General features: G+C 41.9%; 1 protein-coding gene across 4 annotated transcripts in view; it reads right to left on the bottom strand.

Annotated features, from left to right (window-relative positions):
- DDB2 (damage specific DNA binding protein 2) overlaps positions 1–16,909 on the bottom strand; it is a 39,741-nt gene extending 22,832 nt beyond the window's left edge. For 3 of the 4 annotated variants that reach the window (XM_089521590.1, XM_089521589.1, XM_089521592.1), the window contains exons 1-2: positions 10,249–10,412; positions 7,043–7,229 (exon numbers count right to left, since the gene is read on the bottom strand). In XM_089521590.1, the coding sequence (XP_089377716.1) occupies positions 7,043–7,217 (175 nt within the window). In that variant the 5' untranslated portion in view covers positions 7,218–7,229; positions 10,249–10,412. Of the gene's footprint in view, positions 1–7,042; positions 7,230–10,248; positions 10,413–16,818 lie in introns of those variants that run through there. The other variant, XM_089521588.1, reaches the window with a different exon arrangement.
- Between the last annotated feature and the right edge of the window lie 4,117 nt (positions 16,910–21,026).

Below are 21,026 nucleotides of genomic sequence, written 5' to 3'. Positions count from 1 at the left end.
GTTTATCAAACCATTTCCTGTATTGCTATGTACTGTATATGCATTATCCTACTTGAGAGTATGTATTTTCCCTGGAAGATTAACCATCCATTATGAAACCAAGCCCTCCCTCCAGTCCATCTGCCTTGGTCCAGGCCTCGGAGGTAGAGAGGAACTGCTGGACCTCTTACCCTTTCCCTCCACCACGCCCTTCTCCTTCTGTGTCATGTCTTTTTAGATTGTAAGCCCGAGGGCAGGGATCCGTCTAGCTAAAAAGATTGCATGTATAGCGCTGTGTAAATTTACAGCGCTTCATAAATAAAGGTCAATAATAATAATAAAATAAATAAAGAATAAAATAAATAATCTTAAAGCTTGATCTGTCTTGTATATGGAATTCTACATGTTGCTGAATTGCAATTCCCACTATCCTTCACCACACTGGTCATGCAGGCCTGGACTCATTGGAGCTGCAGTCCAGCAACATCTAGAGGTCCATATGTTCCCCATTTCTGTTAAGATGGATGTGAGATGAGTTTATCGGACTACCCTCTTATAGTGATGCTATTCCACTTTTACTGCTCTGGCTGCCTCCTGTTGATTTCTGGGGTTTGTAGTTCTTGTAGTAAGAGCTCTCTGGCTGAGAATTCTAAATGCCCCTCCCTCAACTGCAAATCCCAGAATGCAACAGGAGGAAGCTAGAGCAGTTAAAGTGGAATAACAGCGCTATATGTGTACTGTGGTAATCTAGTCAGAGTAAATCCCCAGCCTTCATCCAATACTTTATTAGAAAAAATGTTACACTAAAACTAAGGAAGGAAACAGATAACAGTGAGGAAAGCTGAATGGGCATGGTGAAGCCATAGTTCTGCATTTGCAAGAAACAAGAGATACTACAGAGAGATTTAGGGCTCGAACAGATGGGCTGAAAAAGCTGGCTTCTGCGCAGCCTGGGGACGTCATGGTCATTAGATGACGCATGCCACCAAGACAAGCGGAAGCCATGCTGAAGTTGCTTCCAGGCCGCCTAAACCCAGACCCAAAAGGAGCAGATCTTTTCCACTCCTATTTGGGCCAGCAGCAGAGGCGTCCTCGGGATCACGATGTGTGCTTTCCATGGTCTTGTGATGTCTTGGTTGAGGGCAGCTTCAAGCCACCCCTTCATGGCTGTCTGTTTTGGCCCTTAGTTAGATTAGGCCACATTTAACACAGAAGTATCGCAAGATGCATCAAAAGTGACACGGGCAAAGAATCACAGCAGCCCTCTTTCTAAAAATGGAAAAGTTCTCTGCTATTCAGATTGACCACTAAAAATAATCAAAATATACAGGCTTCATAAGGCATAGAAACGAACTGTGTTAGTCCTTACATTTAAAAACTAGATATTCCACCAGAGGTGGTGATGGGGGCTTCAAGTCGCCTGCTGACCTGTGGCAATCTCATGAATTTCATGGAGTTTTCTTAAGCAAGGAAAACACAGAGGTGGTTTTTCCAATTTGTTCCTCTGAAATATAGGCGTTTATCAGACGAGGTTTCTGCAGCTCAGATCTGGGGCTTCTGCAGATTAGGCCATTCGCATTGACATGATAAGGAGAATGTATTTTCATACCTGGTATCTTTAAATGTGAGCCCCTTCAGCGGGACTTGCAAACTGAATCCTTACTGACTCATTTTGTGGCGATTTGGCGAGTTTGCTAAATAAGTGGATTGACACAATTCACATTGGGGATCAGTTCAAACTCATTGTGAATTGGTCTGGTATGGAATGCCAATCCTGAACACGATCGCAAGACCCCCAGGTTGCAAATCTCCCATGAGGCCCTGCTGAAATGTGCCCCATTTACTTCTGGTGGCTCTTTTTGCTTTCAGGGCAACCGGGGCTCCATTGGAGCTCTCTCTCTGCTTCCCCCCTCTTCCCCGATGCAACTTCAGCAGAGCAGCCAGGCTAGCAGCGCTTTCTCCCTCTCTGCCTCTCTCTCTCTCACACACACACATATCCCTGGCAACCGAATTCAAAGGGATCCTGTGTCAGAGCCCCATCCATTTCATCCTCATGTACATCTATCCAAAGGATGTATACTAATGTTTGCAAAATAGATGTGAAGGAAATGAAACATGAGGATGGAGGGAGAGATGGAACTCCCAGAATTCCATAGCCTCGAGTCAAGGACCCCACAACAAATTCCAACTCCCATAATAGTAATACTTTGTTTTTAAAATAATAATAATAATTTATTATTTTAAAATAATAATAATAACAATAATAATTATTATTATTATTTAGCTTACTAGTTGGCCGAGGCACCAGAGCTCTCTGGCAGAGAAGGCTCAATGTCAATTTCATGCACATCTACATCCATCCTCCTGTCAATCTCAACATCTCTCTCTCTCTCTCTCTTTCACACACACACACACTCATACATATACACACACATATACACCAGAGCTCTCTGGCAGAGAAGGCTCAATGTCTCTGGACACTACAGTTCCCAGAATTCCATAGCACTGAGCCAGGACAATTAAACTGGAATTAAACTGGATTATCTCCCCAGTGTGGATGCAACCTAAGAGAAGGCAACTGAATGACAGGAGGATGGTTGTAGATAATATATAGATATAGATATAGCTCTTTATGGGCTTTTGGACTTCAGCTCCCAGAATCCCAGGCTATTGGCCAACATGGCTGAGGCTTCTGTGAGCTGAAGTCCAGGATCCTTTAAAGGGCACAGTTTGGGGACCACTGGGATAGATATAGATAGATATAGATGTAGATGAATTGGATGGGGCTCTGACATGGAAGACCCTTTGAATTTGGCTGCCAGGGAAGGGAAATTAGAAGGGAGGAAGAAAAAAGGGGGAGCTGTCATTCAGGTGAGGCTAACATTCGCATGAAAGTGGAGCCTGGCTCCCTTCTTAGCCCCGGAAGTGCAAAGGTTCAAGATGCCTTCACGGCCCCACTGGGCATGTGCAAGGGTCCCAGTTCGAATCATTGAACCCCCATGGTATGCACCGGTGTGGAACTACAATTTGCACTCACTCCTCTTTCCCTGAATCCGCATCACGTGACTTCCTTCAATTCGATTCCTCCTCAGTTCGGAAGGGCAACAGAAGAGCAACCAAGTATGAAAATACATTCTCCTTGTCATGTCAATGCGAATGGCCCAATCTGCAGAAGCCCCAGAGCTGAGCTGCAGAAACCTCGTCTGATAAACGCCATAGCCTGCAGCACCTGGTATTCATTGGTGGTCTCCCATTCAAGTACTAGCAAGGACTGATCCTGCCTAGCTTCTGGCTTCTAAATACCCTGAAGGATCTGGTGCCTTCAGGGTATTTAGACAGATACACAGCCAAAAATCAATTCATCATCTGCCATCAAAATCTCCAGCTCCTCCCTACTGGCTGAGTTCCTTTAAGAAAGGCAAAGGAAAGCCCACCACTTTCAGCTTACTGTTCCAAAATGCTACAAAGTGGAACAGATGAAGTCAAAATAACTCTAACAAGAATTCAGTGTGGTTCTAGGATGGTTGGCACATAATATTACTGTAAAATAAACAATCCTACTGTATTCTGTTTGTTGCTTTTCCACATTCTCTGTCATTATAGAAGTACTGTGTCCCCAGATGTGAACAAAAACAGCACAAACTAACCCAAGTTAAGGGGAAAAAATCTTCCAGAACATTCCAAAAGCATGAGGACATATATCGGAACATTCCCTAAAGTTCCTGTTGAGGCAGAATATTCCAGGTTCACTTTATAGGTTAGATAACACACACATTGTTTGGGGGCAAAAACACCTGCCAGCAACTAACAAATCTGCTGACATTTCATGGAAAAGCTTAAAAACACTTGTCCAGGGAAAATGTTGCTGAGTAATTCAGCTTGTGGAGGTCTATCTGTTGTTTTTAAGCACTGGCACTATATTCTGGTGTTTAAACTCACACAGGATCGCTTTAGCTCCCAACTACACTGGCAATCATCCCCAAAGCAATGTCAGATGAGGAAGAAACAGATAAAAGTCCTCAAAATACATTTCAAAGAAAGGTTATTAAACAGAAATGAAGGAGTGTTATGTGTTATTTAAAAAAATCATTTAGGGACAACTAGAACAGAAAGGTATTAAAGATACTTTTGTTAGTTAAGTAAAGTTAGCCAATAAAATCACCAGTTAGAGCTGTTTCATACATTGCGTTTTTCCTAATAATAGCCATGGGGCATGGGGGGGATCTCACATAGTAATTAATCTGAGATGCACTGGAAAGTGTTCAAGATTTCCTTTAAAAACGAGGATTTTAAAAAAAAAATCAAGAGGGCAATTTATAACTCCTTACGCTGGTACAGTATCGTGCAATTGTGATGATACACAGTATACCAGCAATTCTAACTAGAGATATGAAAGCCCTGCGGGAAATGGGGATAAAATCACAGAGAAAAATTAAAGTATTTTTCTTCCCCCCCCCCCCCCCAAAGCCTTCTTTTCTGGAAAAATTTAAAATAACATATAATCAAATAATTTCTTTTAGCATGATGTCTACAATATTTCATAGAATCATAGAGTTGGAAGAGACAGCAAGGGCCATCCAGTCCAACCCCCTGCCATGCAGGAAATTTCAATCAAAACACCCCTGACAGATGGCCATCCAGCCTCTGTTTAAAGACCTCTGAGCAAGGAGATTCCACTACACTCCAAGGGAGCTTGTTCCACTGTCAAACAGCCCTTACTGTCAGGACATTCCTCTTAATGTTGAGGTGGAATCTCTTTTCCTGGAGCTTGTATCCATTGTTCCCGGTCCTGTTCTCTAGAGCAGCAAAAAACAAGCTTGCTCCCTCCTCAATATGACATCCCTTCAATTATTTAAACAGGGCTAGAATATCACCTCTTAACCTTCTCTTCTCTAGGCTAAACATTCCCAGCTCCCTAAGTCGTTCCTCATAGGGCATGGTTTCCAGACCCTTCACCATTTTGGTTGCCCTCCTTTGAACACGCTCCAGATTCTCAACTTCCTTTTTAAACTGTGGTGCCCAGAACTGAACACAATATTCCAGGTGGGGCCTGACCAGAACAGAATAGAGTGGCACTATTGCTTCCCTTGATCTAGACACTATACTTCTATTCATGCAGCCTAAAATCGCATTGGCCTTGTTAGCTGCCACATTGCACTGTTGACTCGTGTTCAATTTGTGGTCTACTTGGACTCCTAGATGCCTTTCACATGTAGTCTTGTTCACCCAGGTGTCCCCCCATCCTATATCTGTACATTTTATTTTTCCACCCTAAGTGCAGTACCTTACATTTTTCAGTGTTGAAATTCATTTTGTTAGCTTTGGCCCAGCTTTCTAATCTATTAAGGTCATTTTGAACTTTGATCCTGTCCTCTGGGGTATTAGCTACTCCTCCTAGTTTGGTGTCATCTGCAAATTTGATAAGTATGCCCCCAATTCTGTCATCCAAGTCATTGATAAAGATGTTGAACAGCACTGGACCCAGGATAGAACCCTGTGGGACCCCACTGGTCACTTCTCTCCAGGATGAAAAGGAGCCATTATTGAGCACCCTTTGGGTTTGGCAGGTCAACCAATTACAAATCTATGTAATAGTAATCTTGTCTAGCCCACATTTTACAAGCTTGTTTACAAGAATGTCATGGGGAAACCTGTCAAAGGCCTTACTGAAATCAAGATATACTATATCCACAGCATTCCCTTCATCTACTAAGCTGGTAATTTTATCAAAGTAAGATATCAGATTTGTTTGGCATGACTTCTTTCTCCGAAACCCATGTTGACTTTTTGTGATTATGGCATTGCCTTCTAGATGTTCACAGACTCTCTCCTTAATGATCTGCTCTAGAATCTTTCCTGGTATTGATATCAGACTAACTGGACGATAATTGTTGGGATCCTCTTTTTTTCCCTTTTTGAAGATGGGGTCAACGTTTGCCCTCCTCCAGTCTGCTGGGACTTCTCCTGTTCTCCAGCAGTTTTCAAAGATTATTGCCAATGGCTCCGATATTACATTTGCCAGTTCTTTTAATACCCTTGGATGTAGCTCATCTGGTCCTGGAGACTTAAATTCATTTAGATTAACAAGGTATTCCTCTTCTCTTTACTTATTCTGTACTGAAATTCTCCTATTCTGTCCTCTGCTCCATTTTCCTCAGGTTGAGCACCCTTTGCCTTTTCTGAGAAGACTGAGGCAAAGAAGGCGTTGAGTATTTCTGCCTTTTTTCTGTCCCCTTTTAGCATTTTGCCATCTTCTGCACCGCACGCAGTGGCCCTACCATTTCCTTCTTCTTCCTTTTGCTGCAGACATACCCAAAAAAGCCCTTTTTGTTGTTCTTAACCTCTCTTGCAAAAATGTTTACATATTCACTGCCCCAAAATCATTTCAAAAACTACCCTATGTAAAAACAGGACTTTTATGTAAGGCTATGCATAGTATCAGATTACTACAATTCCTGGTCCTTCAGCTGGTAGGTTTTTTTTAAATGAAAATGAGTGTGTTATGTCTGCCTGACAGCACAGAACTAGTGAAGACAACATTATTTTTGCTGTTTTATTAATTTTGATGTTTTCTTTTTGTTTTTATTAGGGAGTTTTTTGTCTGCCCTTCAAACTAGCAAAGCCAAACAGGTGCGTTACAATTCAGGTGTTCCTAACCTTGTAGCTCTATTTGTAGCAATAATAATAATAATAATAATAATAATAATAATAAATTAAAACACAAGTTCAATTTGTAATTATATTCTGAATAAACTGCACTTAATATATCAAATAAATTAATTTGATACCACACAAAGTTATATATAATGAGCATTAATGTTCCTAAAGTAACAAAATTACTTTCAAGTGGGTTTAATATTTCATTTTTTAAAAAAATATCTGAACATTTCCATTTTGAAGGGAAAAATTCTTTCCCCCCTATGAGTTCAACATTTCTGGAAATTTTAAATCTCTAATGAAAACTATTATATGATTTTTCTATGATTAAACAACACAAACAGAATAAAATTAAATAACATTGCACTGTCTTTTTGAGAAAATTATAACAATCTGAGAAGATTACCGGTTTTGTCCAGACATTTGGGAGCTTTCCTCAGATGTATTTTTTTTGCTTGTGGCTCATTTTCTAGGTCTTCACAGTCTCGCTTTCTTTTTCCATTTGATTTTGCTTCTTTTTGTGATGCACTATCAGATATCCTCAGATGTTTCTTGTCCTTTGAATCCTTCCCAGGAGGCATTATATTAAAACACTAAAAAAGACCACAGAGAAGGGAAACCTCATTGCAACTGAACTTTTAACATTTTATTCAAAAACACGAGTTAACACACTTTGAAAAGTACCACTGAAAGGGAGAGCAGTAGTATATATAACCCTTTTTAAAAACAAGTTTCAACTTTCCTGCTTCAAACTACATGCTTCTCAGAAACTCTAACATTTATTTCTTTTTATCTTTTTTTAATGTTAATATTACACCTCTCCATCACAATACTGATGATTTTTAAGAACTCTCCTATCCAGACATGCTTAGCTTCTTCATGGCAGCTGTATGTATGTGGCTTCAGACAAACCACTGGAGGTTTCCTGGTTTGTATTTTATCTGCATAGTGGTATATTTTATACAAGACTAAAAAATACAATGCATTTCTACTACTATGAAGCATTTCTACCTGGACTCCCATTTTACATACATTACACTGGGAAATATTTTTAGTAAACAAGCCTTAGAATTTGGTCTAAATTAGAATATTAAACTTTTCCATAGAAGTCATTCACAGAACAAATCTGTGAAAATTTATACTCAAAAGTGAACTCAAACTGTGTTCAAGGACCTTGTCCCATTAAGCACATATATTACTAAATATTATTATTACTATATATATGAAGCTCGTATTAAACTTGGTTTCAGTAATCTGAAGAGCAAAGAATGACAGGAATTTGCCACAAACTATATCTCATAGACATGTTTAAATATTTGTAGGGATGTCATATTGAGAATGGAGCAAGCTGGTTTTCTGCTGCTCCAGAGACTTGGACATGGAGCAATGGATTCCAATTACAGGAAAAGAGATTCCACCTCAACATTACAGAAATAACTTCTTGACAGTAAGAGCTGTTCGACAGTGGAATATGCTGCCTCGGAGTGTGGTGTTGTCTCCATCTTTGGAGGTTTTTAAAAGAGGCTAGATGGCCAACTATAAGAAGTGATTTGACCCATTTCCCTACTCAACAACGATTATAAATTGTTTACATCTATCTTAGCGGACAGATTGAAGAAAATGTTATCTTGTTGGATAGTAAGTGACCAGAGGGGATTCCTGCCAAATAGATCAATTAAAGACAATATTACACATCTTCTAAATCTTATTGAAATACATAACAGCAACATTGATAAGAATTTGATTATGCTGTTTATTGACTTTGAAAAGGCCTTCAATAGTGTTAGCTGGCCCTTCATGACTGAAATACTGAAAAAAGTACAAGTGGGTGACAACTTTCTCAAGTGGATTCAGACTATTTATAGTCTTCAAAAAGCTAGAATTATAGTTAATGAAGAATTGTCAGATTTAGTTCCAATCCAGAAGGGGACTAGGCAAGGATGTCCCATTTCCCCCTTGTTATTTAATATGATTTAGGAGGTATTTTAGTGAAACTCAAGAGAGAATAAATGGGTCCAAGGTGTTAAAATAAAAGAGCAAGAACACAAAGTCAGAGCCTTTGCTGACAATGTGCTCTTAACAATTTCTAACCCTTTAGACAGTATACAACCTTTATTTGAAGAGTTGGAGAAATATGCTGAAGCATCGGGCCTTAAAGTGAATAAGAACAAATAAGCCATTTTGACTATGAATTTATCTAAAGAAGATATTCAAAAAGTAGAAGACCTAACTCAAATGAAAGTCAAGAAACAGGTGAAATATCCAGGTATAAATTTTATAACAAAAAATATAGAACTTTGTAAAAATAACTATGACAAAACATGGTCTGAGATCAACAAGGATTTAGTAAAATGGAATAATCTGAACCTTTCCCTATCAGGTAGGATAGCCACTATCAAGATGAATATCTTACTCAAGCTTATTTATCTTTTCCAGAATATTCCGATATTTACCAATCTTAAAATATTCAAAACTTGGCATGGTGACCTATCAAAATTCCTTTGACAAGGAAGAAAGCCAAGAATAAAAATGAAGGATTTATTTGACAAGAAACTAAGGGGTGGTTGGGGGTTACTCAATCTGAGGATATATTATGACGCACCTTGTTTTGACTGGCTTTGGGCCTGGTTCAGATTAAAAGATCACAATCTGTTAAACATTGAGGGGTATGGGTTTCGTTATGGATGGCATGCTTAACTTTTTATGGTAAGCACCAAGTTAATAAGGATTTTCTTAACCATTATATTAGGAATTCAATTTTTAGAGTTTGGCTAAAATATAAAAATCCCATTGCCCAGCTATCCCACTTTGGGCTTCACCTAACGAAGCCTTGTTTAGAGATAATAAATTACCGAATGGATCTTGGCTTTCTTACAAAGATTTGGTCATAGAGGAAGGAAACTCAGCTAAAGTTAGATTTGTCACTCAACAAGAATCGGAGAGCAAAGGTGGTTATAAAACGTGGGTTTTTTATAGACAACTCCAAGGAAGGTTCAGTACCGACAGCAAAGATCCAGGCACTGGCAAAGGGAATCAAGAATTTGAGAAACTTTTACAATCTGAGAGAACCCATAGAATTTGTAAGTTGTATGGTTTATTTTTGACCTGGGATTTGGAGCAGGAGTCTGTGAAAGAATGTATGGTCAAATGGGCACAGGACCTAGGTCAAAATAGGAAAAGAATTGGGTCAAGAGAAGTAAATATACACTGAGTAGCGACATCAGGGAAAATATGCTCAAAATGCAATACAGATGGCATTTTACCCCAGCCAAGCTAGCAAAAATTTATAAGACATCAAATAAATGTTGGAAGTGCGGTGAATCTATAGGTTCGTATATTCATCTATGGTGGAATTGTAGAATTACAAAAAGATATTGGCAGGGAATCTAGGATCTGATAAAAAAGATATTAAAATGTAAGTTGAACTTTGATCCTAAATACTTCCTATTAAGCATGGTCTCAGATGAAAACATGGAAAGAAAATTTGGCAAACTCTTACTTTACATGTCAGCTATGGCTAGAATTGTTTTTGTGAGAATTTGGGGGAAAAAGACTGTCCTAATATTAATGAATGGTTAGTTAAATTGAATTTATTGAGATGGATAAACTTACCTGTATCTTGAACAATGGCGATTGGAATGAAAACCAAAAATTACTGGCTTCAGCTGGTAGATTATCTAAAAGAAAAAGGAGAAATACTTAAATTATACAGTCATCCATCCATATTTGTAGCTTTGATATCTGCGGATTTGATTATTCACGGATTTCATTAATATGTTCTCTCTAGGACTGTCTAGGTCCTCCAGTGCAACTCTGTGGTCAACTTTAACTAAAAGCTGCACTGAAAGACCATTTGTAGCTACTCCAGTGCCATTCTATGGTCAATGTATGTTGGACATTGACCACAGAGTTGCACTGGAGGACCTAGAGATTCCTAGAGAGGTGTCCTCTCAGGTAAAAACAGTGTTTTTGTTATTTGCGGTTTTCTCATATTCACGGGGGTCTTGCTCCCCTAACCCTAGCGAATATAGAGGGACAACTGTAATAGACAAACAGATAAGATATTGGATTTCTTAAAATGGACACAGGAGTTATTTACCTTCACCTTCAGCAAGTATTTTATTTTTTATAAAGCTGTTGAAAGAAAATAGAAAGACAAATTTATTTACTGGAATTACCATTATCTAGATTAAGCAGTTTCTCAAATGTATATCCCGAATGGCTCCCTTTGTTTTAAGATGATATTTGAAGACTTCAAGATAACTGAGTAAGACTACTGTAGATCAGAACTCCAGGAATTCAATCTGATGGTTCTTTGCTGCTGTATTTCTGTATTTTTGTTGTTGTTACCTTTGTAATGTTTAAATGTTAATTTATGTTAATTGATGTCATATATGAGTATTTTTAAACTTAATAAAATTTATTTTAAAAAAAGAAGTGATTTGATTGTGTATTTCTGCAAAGGAGGATGTTGGACTGGATGAGCCTTGAGGTCTCTTCTAAATCTATGGTTCTCTTACGTCTGTGCTACTAAACTATTCTTATTTTTATATGACTAGATAGCATCTAACATTGCATAAAGTCCAGTTCTAGACACAAATACACACAAAAATTACACACATTTTTGGCAGTTATCACCCATTACACAACTGTCCACGAATAACTCTGGCCTTCCAGGCATTTTGGAGTATATTGCATTCACACATCAAAAAGTAGGCCCATCTGCTGAGAAAAGGCAGATAGCATAGCGAATGTAGTACAGGTACAGAAAAACATCTGCTTCCTGCTTTTTAACATAATACCTTCACTGATAAAAGTGATTTATATGGCCCTCAATATACAATATACAACATTGGCCCGTTCCGCATGGGCATAAAGTACGCGCTCCACGCGTACTAGGGTTAGAAAGGGGCATCACTTCCTGACGCCCCTAACCCTAATACGGACCGAGTCCGTACAAAATGGCGCCGCCTGTTCCACACAGGCGCCGCCATCTTGACGTTGCGTCTGCACGTCGCACAGCACATATGACATCGCAAGTGCGCCATTGGCGCCTCACGAGTCATAAGCGCGCCGCAAAGAGAAGTGCCATTTTGAGGCTTCTTTTTGCTCTGTGAGGGAGTCGCGCTTTGGCTGCTGTGGCTCCCTTGTGGAGCAACCGGCAGCACCAGCAGACCGCCGCTTTTAGGCAGTCTGTAACGCTCCATTGATACACATACAGTGGGGCAAAAAAGTATTCAGTCAGCCAATTGTGCAAGTTCTTCCACTTAAAAAGACGAGAGAGGCCTGTAATTGACATCATAGGTAGACCTCAACTATGACAGACAAAGTGAGAAAACAAATCCAGACAATCACACTGTCAGACTTGGAAAGAATTTATTTGCAAATTATGGTGGAAAATAAGTATTTGGTCACTGAGATTTCTGGCTCTCACAGACCTATAATTTCTTCTTTAAGAGGCTCCTCTGTCCTGCACTCATTACCTGTATTAATGGCACCTGTTTGAACTCATTATCAGTATAAAAGACACCTGTCCACAACCTCAAACAGTCACACTCCAAACTCCACTATGGTGAAGACCAAAGAGCTGTCGAAGGACACCAGAAACAAAATTGTAGACCTGCACCAGGTGACTGAACCTGCAATAGGTGAGCAGCTTGGTGTGAAGTAATCAACTGTGGAAGCAATAATTAGAAAATGGAAGACATACAAGACCACTGATAATCACCCTCCAACTGGGGCTCCATGCAAGATCTCACCCCGTGGGGCCAAAATGATCACAAGAATGGTGAGCAAAAATCCCAGAACCACACAGGGGGACCTAGTGAATGACCTGCAGAGAGCTGGGCCCAACGTAACAAAGGCTATGATCAGTAACACACTACGCCGCCAGGGACTCAGATCCTGCAGTGCCAGATGTGTCCCCCTGCTTAAGCCAGTACATGTCCAGGCCCGTCTGAAGTTTGCTAGAGAGGATTTGGATGATCCAGAAGAGGATTGGGAGAATGTCATATGGTCAGATGAAACCAAAGTAGAATTGTTTGGTAGAAACACAACTTGTTGTGTGTGGAGGAGAGAGAACGCTGAGTTGTATCCAAAGAACACCATAGCTACTGTGAAGCATGGGAGTGGCAACATCATGCTTTAGGACTGTTTCTCTGCAAAGGGAGCAGGACGACTGATCCGTGTACAGGAAAGAATGGGGCCATGTATCATGAGATTTTGAGTGCAAACCTCCTTCCATCAGCAAAGGCATTGAAGATGAAATGTGTCTGGGTCTTTCAGCATGACAATGATCCCAAACACACCGCCCAGGCAACAAAGGAGTGGCTTCGTAAGAGGCATTTCAAGGTCCTGGCGTGGCCTAGAGATCTCAACCCCATAGAACTTTTGGAAGTCTGTGTTGCCCAGCGACAGCCCCAAAACATCACTGTTCTAGAGGAGAAGTGCATGAAGGAATGGGCCAACATACCAGCAACTGTGTGTGCCAACCTTGTGAAGACTTACAGGAAACCTTTGACCTCTGTCATGGCCAACAAAGGATATATAACAAAGTATTAAGATGAACTTTTGATATTTACCAAATACTTATTTTCCACCATAATTTTCAAATAAATTCTTTCCAAATCAGACAATGTGATTGTCTGGATTTGTTTTCTCATTTTGTCTGTCATAGTTGAGGTCTACCTATGATGTCAATTACAAGCCTCTCTCAACTTTTTAAGTGGGATAACTTGCACAATTGGTGGCTGACTAAATACTTTTTTGCCCCACTGTATATAAGAAAAGAAGCCATTAGGGTTGGTGGTGTGCCTAGAAATTTGAGTTTTAATGTGGGGCCATATCCCTCCTGTTATCTTTTATAAGTAAAGATTTTATAAGAGTTAATAATAATAATACACCATATACCTGTTTAGCCTTTTAAGACCTCTCTAGGCCAAACATACACAAAAGGATTTTTGTTGGGGGGCAAAAGCCAGTGCTGCACTCCTGCAAAGGAGAAATAAATGTGTATCACAAATATGGAAAGCAGCATGGTGTAATGGTTTGAGTGATGGACTACATATAGTATGACTCTAGAGAACATGAATGTGTTCAGGATGCCACTGAATTATACTTCCAATTTCAGTCGTGTTATATCATCCTATAACTTTGGAGATCTGGCTTTGATTCCACGCTGGCCCATGAAAACCTACTGCATTAACTTGGGAAGCCGCAGGCGAAGGCAAACCTCCTCTTAACAAATCTTGCCAATAAAACCCCATGATAAGGTCACCGTAAGTCGGAAACGAAGTGATGGTAACCAACAAGAAAAGGGTGACTATGATCTCCCAAAGGAAATAACAAAACAAAAATAAGTACTGCAAAGCAGCTCCAGACTGTTGGGAAGCCCGATTTCTCCGTTCATTTAATTCTTTTTACATGTGAAAGAGTCCTTTTCCAGGACTTGTCCTCTATCTCAACCTTCTGTCCAGGAGGAAATCCAAAATGTCCTCCATTATGAGCAGGACTAAGAAGCACGTATTTACATTTCTATGGCGGGTTACAGACCGCCATTTTGGATGTCCTCAGGACGTCCCAGTTTGAAAAAGGGGCGTCTCTTCTAGATGCCCCTTACCCTGTTATGGACAGAGTCTGTAACAAATGGCGGTGGCTGTTCCACACGGCCACCACCATTTTGACATAACGGACGCTCTGCGTCCGCACATCGCGCGCGGAAGTGACACCGCGAGTGCGCGCTTTGGCACTTGTGCCGTCTGATCCGGGTTGCTGGAAGGAGCGTGATTTTCGCGCTCCTTCTTTGCAGCGCTGAGGAGTCGCGCGGTTTGGCTGCTGCGACTCCTCCGCGCTGCAACCGGCAGCGGCCCAAGACCGCCCCTTTTGGGTGGTCTGTAACGGGCCTTCGAGTGCTTTTTAGTTTTTATTTGGACATGCCCTCCAGTTTTCAGGGATTCTCTACATTCTGTGGTGCCTTGTCCTCCTTTACGGTGAGGACATCTGGTCAGCCAGTCCTCACTTGGTGTCCAGGAGTTCTCCTTTTCCAGGAGTGCTTTTAGCTTTCATTTAATTTCTTCATTTAATCCTCCCATTTTTCTTGAAGTTTTAACATCAGTGATTCTGGTCCTTCTGGGTTTTGGACTCCAGTTCCCAGAAGCCACAGGCATCTAGACCAATAGTCTGGGTATCCTGGGAATTGAACTCCAAAACACCTGGAAGGCCTGAATTTGGAAACCACTTTCCTCCATTTTGCGGTGCCTCTTCCTCCTTCTAGTGATTCCCAAACTCTGGCCATCCAAGCATTTTGGAGTTCACCTCCCAGAATCCCAAGCTATTGGTCAAGATGGCTGAGGGTTCTGGAGGTTGAAGTACAAAATAAAACAAAATAAAACTCTGAAAGACCAGAGTTTGGGTATTCACTTACTGGATGCATCTGAACTGCACAAATAATCCGCTTTGACCACGCTTTAACTGCTGTGGATCCATGCTGTGGAAATTAGGGGACTGTCTTTTTGTTGTAGCACCAGAGTTTTTTGCTCAAGCTCTCACAAAACTAATATTTATTTATTTTTTGCTTCAAAATGCTTCTTTCTTCTTAGGCTGCTTCTGCACTGCGTAAATAATCTGGTTTGATCCCGCTTTAATCTCATGCTGTGGAATTCTGGGGTTTAGAATCCATTGGCTGCATCCTCAGGGCAAGAAATACAGTGCGGCCATGTTATACGCGGGCGCGCTATACGCAGCTTTGAGCATATGCTCAAAGCCGTGTGGGAGTACACAGAGCGCAAGGGGCGGCGCGTCCCATTCACATGAATGGGGAGCACTCCCGTGGCGTGCGCCCTGTGCACCGCTACCATGCCGCTGTAGGCACGAGCCCCATTTGTTTGAATGGGGCTTGAGCATCCGAGTATTTTCTCTTATGTGGGGGGAGGGGTCCAGAACAGATCCCCCGTGTAAGAGAAGGGCGGACTGTCATGCAGTTTGACACCACTTTAACTGCCCTGGCTCAAGGCTATGGAATTCTGGGAGTTGGAGTTTGTTGTGGATGCAGCCCAGGATACCATAGCACTGGGCCAGGTCAGTTAAACCGGTGTCAAACTACATTATTTCTTGCCATGAGGATGCAGCAGATGGATTCTACATCATGGGATTTCACAGCATGGAGTTAAAGCTGGGCCAAACTGGATTATTTATGCAATGCAGACGTAGCCTAAGAAGAAAGAGAAGCATTTTGAAGCTGTGTGTGTGTCTCTCATATACATATATATATATATATATAAAGTTTTGTGAGAGCTTGAACAAAAAGTTCTGGTGCTACAACAAAAATACAACCCCGCAACTTCAACAGCATGGATCCACAGCAGTTAAAATGGGATCAAAGCGGATTATTTGTGCAGTTCAGACTCTAAACCCCAGAATCCCCACAGCTTGGAGTTAAAGCGGGGCCAAACTGAATTATTTATGCAGTGCCAAACGAGATTATTTCTCTTGCTTGCATAATGTCTGAACACGCCCCTCCCTCAGTTATTATACAACGCCATGCGGGACTCACAGTGACTGCTCCTATGAGGGACATATACTTCCGATCCCATCATCCCCATGCCACTTTCTCTGATCTCTCTTCATTAGAAGCCCCCCAGACCGCCTCTGAGGCTCCCGACGAAGGGATGCAGTGAAACAAATGGCAATAACAGAGAAACCATACTTGCCTGTAGGGAAACATTGGGAGGTACTTGCCTATAGGGAAACATGGGAAGGGGGGGGGGGAATACCTGCCCATAGGGAAACATAAAGGAATACCTGTCCATAGGAAAACATTGGGGAAAACTTGCTCAAAAGGAAACATAAGGGAATACCTGTCCATAGGAAAACATTAGGGAATCATTGGGGAATACTTGCCCATAGGGAAACATAGGTTAACATGGTGCCACCTACGTTTCTCTAACGGGCGAGTATGGTTTCCCTATGGGCAAGTCGTACTGTCCTTTCTGTTAACACGGCGAGACAATGAAGAAGAAGAAGAAGAAGAAGGCGTGAGGCGGAGGTCTCAAAGAGCCAGAGACGCCACAAGCAGCGGAGGAAGAGGGGGGATAACATGGGGGAGGAGAAGAGCCTCCTTGTGTCCTGAGGGGGCGGAGGAGAAGCGCCAAGCGAGAGAGAAGCCTGAGGGGAGGCCTGCCTCACCTGAACCCCGGAGGAGGGCTAAAATGGGGGGAAGGAAGGGGGCACTCTTCCTCTCTTAACGGCGCCTTGGGCTTGAAGATGGCAAAAGGCGCGGGAAGGAAGAAGGATGAGGAGGAGCTCCAGTCAGGAGTGTTTCATAACTTGGCTTTAATAGGGGCAGAGGAGGAGCGAGGGCGGGGAAGAGGTCTAGGCCTGGGTGGGTAGCATCCTCATGAGAGAAAACATTCGGTTCGATGCCGGTTTAACGGGCACGGCGCCGTGCTATGGAAGCCTGGGAAGTGTAGTTTGTTGTGGTACCAGAGGTTTGTTGTGGTACCAGAGGTACCACAACAAACTACACTTCCCAGGCTCCCATAGCACGGCGCCGTGCCCGTTAAACCGGTATCGAACCGAATGTTCCCCCCCGTGTGTACACCGTGTGTGATTTTAACCACTTTCGCCTCTCTTCACTCGCCTGAGGCGCAATACAAAATGGCGGCCGCTCTGAGGGGAATCCTGAGGAAAAACGGCAGCGCTCTCTCTCCGTCTCTCCACGAGTTTTTTGTTTTTGAACCACTCAAGAAGAAGAAGAAGAATACTGTCCCCTCTCAGGTCCAAAACACACTGCAGAAATAATCCAATTTGAGGCCGCTTCCACCGCCCTCTGGCTCAATGCTAAGGGAATTGTGGGAACTGTAGTTTTGTGAGACATTGAGCCTTCCCTGTCAGAATGCTCTGGTGCCACCAACAAAGCTGCAAAAATCCCTCAGTACTGTACTGAGCCAGGGCAGTTAAAGTGGTCTCAAGGTGGGATATGTCTGCAGTCTGTTTTGGCCCTCAGTTACGAGAATCTGATTATTATTATTCTGACAGAGGACATGTTGGGATGCCTCTGTCAGAGGTGCCACTACAGACTAGAAGTCCCAGAAGGTAAATTAATGGCAATATACAAACCAATTGCATCTGAGGCAGGGGACTTTAATGTTTATGAAATCTCATGCCGCCAACTTCTTCCTTTCAATGTGAGGTCAAAGGTTTTCATGGCCAGCACCCATAGTTTTTTGGGGGGGGATCTTTCGGGCTATGTGGCCATGTTCTAGAAGAGTTTGTGCCTGATGTTTTTGGGCTATGTTTTTGACATTTCGCCAGCATCTGTGGTTGGCATCTTCAGAGAATGCATTCTCTTGAAGATGCCAGCCACAGATGCTGGCGAAACATCAGGCACAAACTCTTCTAGAACATGGCCACATAGCCCAAAAACATCGGGAACAATCTCTTCTAAAACATGGCCACATAGCAACATCTAGAGGTCCATGTGTTCCCCATTTCTGTTGCAGATGGATGTGAGATGAGTTTATGACACACCACATTATCTGACTACCCTCTTATAGTGATGCTATTCCACTTTTACTGCTCTGGCTGCCTCCTGCTGAATTCTGGGGTTTGTAGTTCAGTGAGGCCTAAGAGCTCTCTGGCTGAGAATTCTAAATGCCCCTCCCGCAACTGCAAATCCCAGAATGCTGGAGTTGGAGCACTATAAGAAGGTAGTGCGGTAATCTAGCTAACTCTTGCAGCAGTGTTGCCACAGTACAGTAGTGAAAAGAATAATAGAATCACAGAGTTAGAATAGACCTCAAGGGCCATTTAGTCCAACCCCCCTGCCATGCAGGAACTCACAATCATAGCACTCCTGACAGATGGCCATCAAGCATGTTTAAAAACCTTCAAAGGAGGAGTCTCCACCACTCTTCAAGGGAGTGTGTTCCACTGTCAAACAGCTCTTAATGTCAGGAAGTTCCTCCTAATGTTTAGGTGGAATCTCTTCTACTGTAATTTGAATCCATTGCTCCAGATCCTATTCTCCGGAGCAGCAGAAAACAAGCGTGCTCCATCAATATGACAGCCCCTCAAATACTTAATGAGGACTATCATATCTCCTCTTAACCTTCTCTTCCCCAGGCTAAACATCCCCAGCTCCCTAAGTCTCTCCTTATCATAGGGCATGGTTTCCAGACCCTTCACCATCTTTGTCACCCTCCTTTAGACATGCTCCAGCTTCTCAACATCCCTTTCAAATTGTGGTGCCCAGAACTGGACACAGTATTCCAGGTGGGGCCTGACCAAAGCAGAATACAGTGCCACTATTACTTCCTTTGATCTAGACACTATACTTCTATAGTGTGCTGAAGAGTACTGAAAGTACATAAAAAAAATGAGATAAGCTCCAGTTGCTCTAGGATGGTCTAATGTTTATTCAGTGTTAAAAAAAAAAAAGACCAATGTGTTTCAGCCACAATTAGAAAGGCCTTCTTCAGAGAATGGAAACAAATAGAAATACACATACAGTACAATTATTGAAAAGGCGGGACAACACTCAATGAACTACAGCATTAAAATATCCATATTATTCATATTGAAACTATACATACCCTTCAAAGAGAACAGAATCTACAGCATTTCTTTATATATAGTACATAGTAAAGGTAAAGGTAGTCCCTTGACGTGAATGTCTAGCTGTAACTGATTATAGGGGGCAGTGGTCATCTCCATTTCTAAGCTGAAGAGCCAGCGTTGTCTGAGGACTGCTCTGGTGGTCATGTGGCCAGCAGGACTGCACCAAACATTGTCACCTTCCCATCAAAGTGGTACCTATTTATCTACTTGCATTTGCATACTTTCAAACTGCTAGGCTGGCAGAAGCTGGGACTAGTGACAGGAGCTCACCCCATCCCCATCATGCAGCACTTGGGCCTCAAACTGCCAAACTTGCAATCTTCCGATTGTCAGAATTGGAATCTTATCCACTAGACCACTGCATCATATTCCAAGTGATTATTCAGGCCTTTTCAAGATCTATCTAGAATATGTACACTCTTACCTCGGGTTACGAAATTAATCCGTTCCGCCGCCATTTTCGTAACCCGGAAGTCTTCGTAAGCCGAGAAAGCCATAGGCGCTAATGGAGAGAAGCCGCGATTTGGTGCGAAATAGCGCCGAAAAGCACCAAAAGGTTATTCGTAACCCGGAATAACCTTCGTAACCCGGAAATATTTTTTATTTATTTTTTTCGTAACCCGAAAATTTCATATCCCGGCGCATTCGTAACCCGAGGTAAGAGTGTATATATAAAGAAATGCTGTAGATTCTGTTCTTTTTCATCTCTATGGTCCTGTAATTTGGAGAGTGTTTACCATCCTAGAGCATGTGGAGCTTGTCTTCGTTGTTTTTTACACACTTAACAGGACACAACACAAACTCTTGGCCAAGTCTCTGTCTTTCGTTTTCCTTCCTGTCTTCTGGGCTCTGGATCTGGTATGCCTGCACAGCACCACCCAGAGCCTCAAGGGTGCTATGATGAGTCTTCTTGCAAGGTTTCACGCCTGCCTTTAGGAATCCGGGTTCATCTGCTTCAACTGGTAAATGCAAATGTGAGAGTGTTTATGTAAGGCACGCTGCTAACAATAACAAGAGATGGAACAGACCACAAAGGCCATCCAGTTTAACCTCCTGCCATGCAGAATCTCACATTCAAAGCACCCCTGACAGATGGCCATCCAGGCTCTGTTTAAAATCCTGCAAAGAAGGAGATTTCACCACACTCCAAGGGACTGTAGTGTGTTCCACTGTCAAACAGCAATTACTGTCCTAATGTTGAACTGGAATCTTTTCCTGTAGTTTGAATCCATTGCTATGGGTCCTATTCTCTGGATCAGTAGAAAACAAGATACCCCTTCAAATTCTTAAAACAGGGCTAACATATGACCTCTTAACCTTCTCTTCTCCAGGTTGAACATACCCAGCTCCCTAAGTCTCTCCTCATTGGGCATGGCTTCCAAACCCTTCACCGTTTTAAGTGTCCTCCTCTGGACACACTCCAGCTTCTCAACATCCTTTTTGAATTGTGGTTAGGTTGGATAACAGGCTCAATTAGCATGTTTGTTGTTACGTGCCTTCAAGGTGTTTTCGACTTATGAAAGTGAATCTATCATGAGGTTTTCTTGGCAATTTTCTTCACATGTGGGTTATTATTATTAAATTTTATTTATATAGCGCTGTATATATAAGGGTTGCCCTTGTCATTGCCATCTTCTGAGGCTGAGAATATGTGACTTGCCCAAGGTTATTCAGTGAGTTTCGTGGCCAAGCAAGGAATTGAACCTTGGTCTCCAGAGTTGTAGTTCAACACTCAGACCACTGCACCATTATTATTATTATTAATAATAATAATC

Source organism: Sceloporus occidentalis, unplaced genomic scaffold, assembly GCF_023333645.1.
Source record: "Sceloporus occidentalis isolate IW3139 unplaced genomic scaffold, rSceOcc1.0.p SCAF_4, whole genome shotgun sequence".
Taxonomy (NCBI): domain Eukaryota; kingdom Metazoa; phylum Chordata; class Lepidosauria; order Squamata; family Phrynosomatidae; genus Sceloporus; species Sceloporus occidentalis.
Note: the sequence above shows the minus strand (reverse complement) of the source record. Positions and strands in the feature narration are given on the sequence as shown.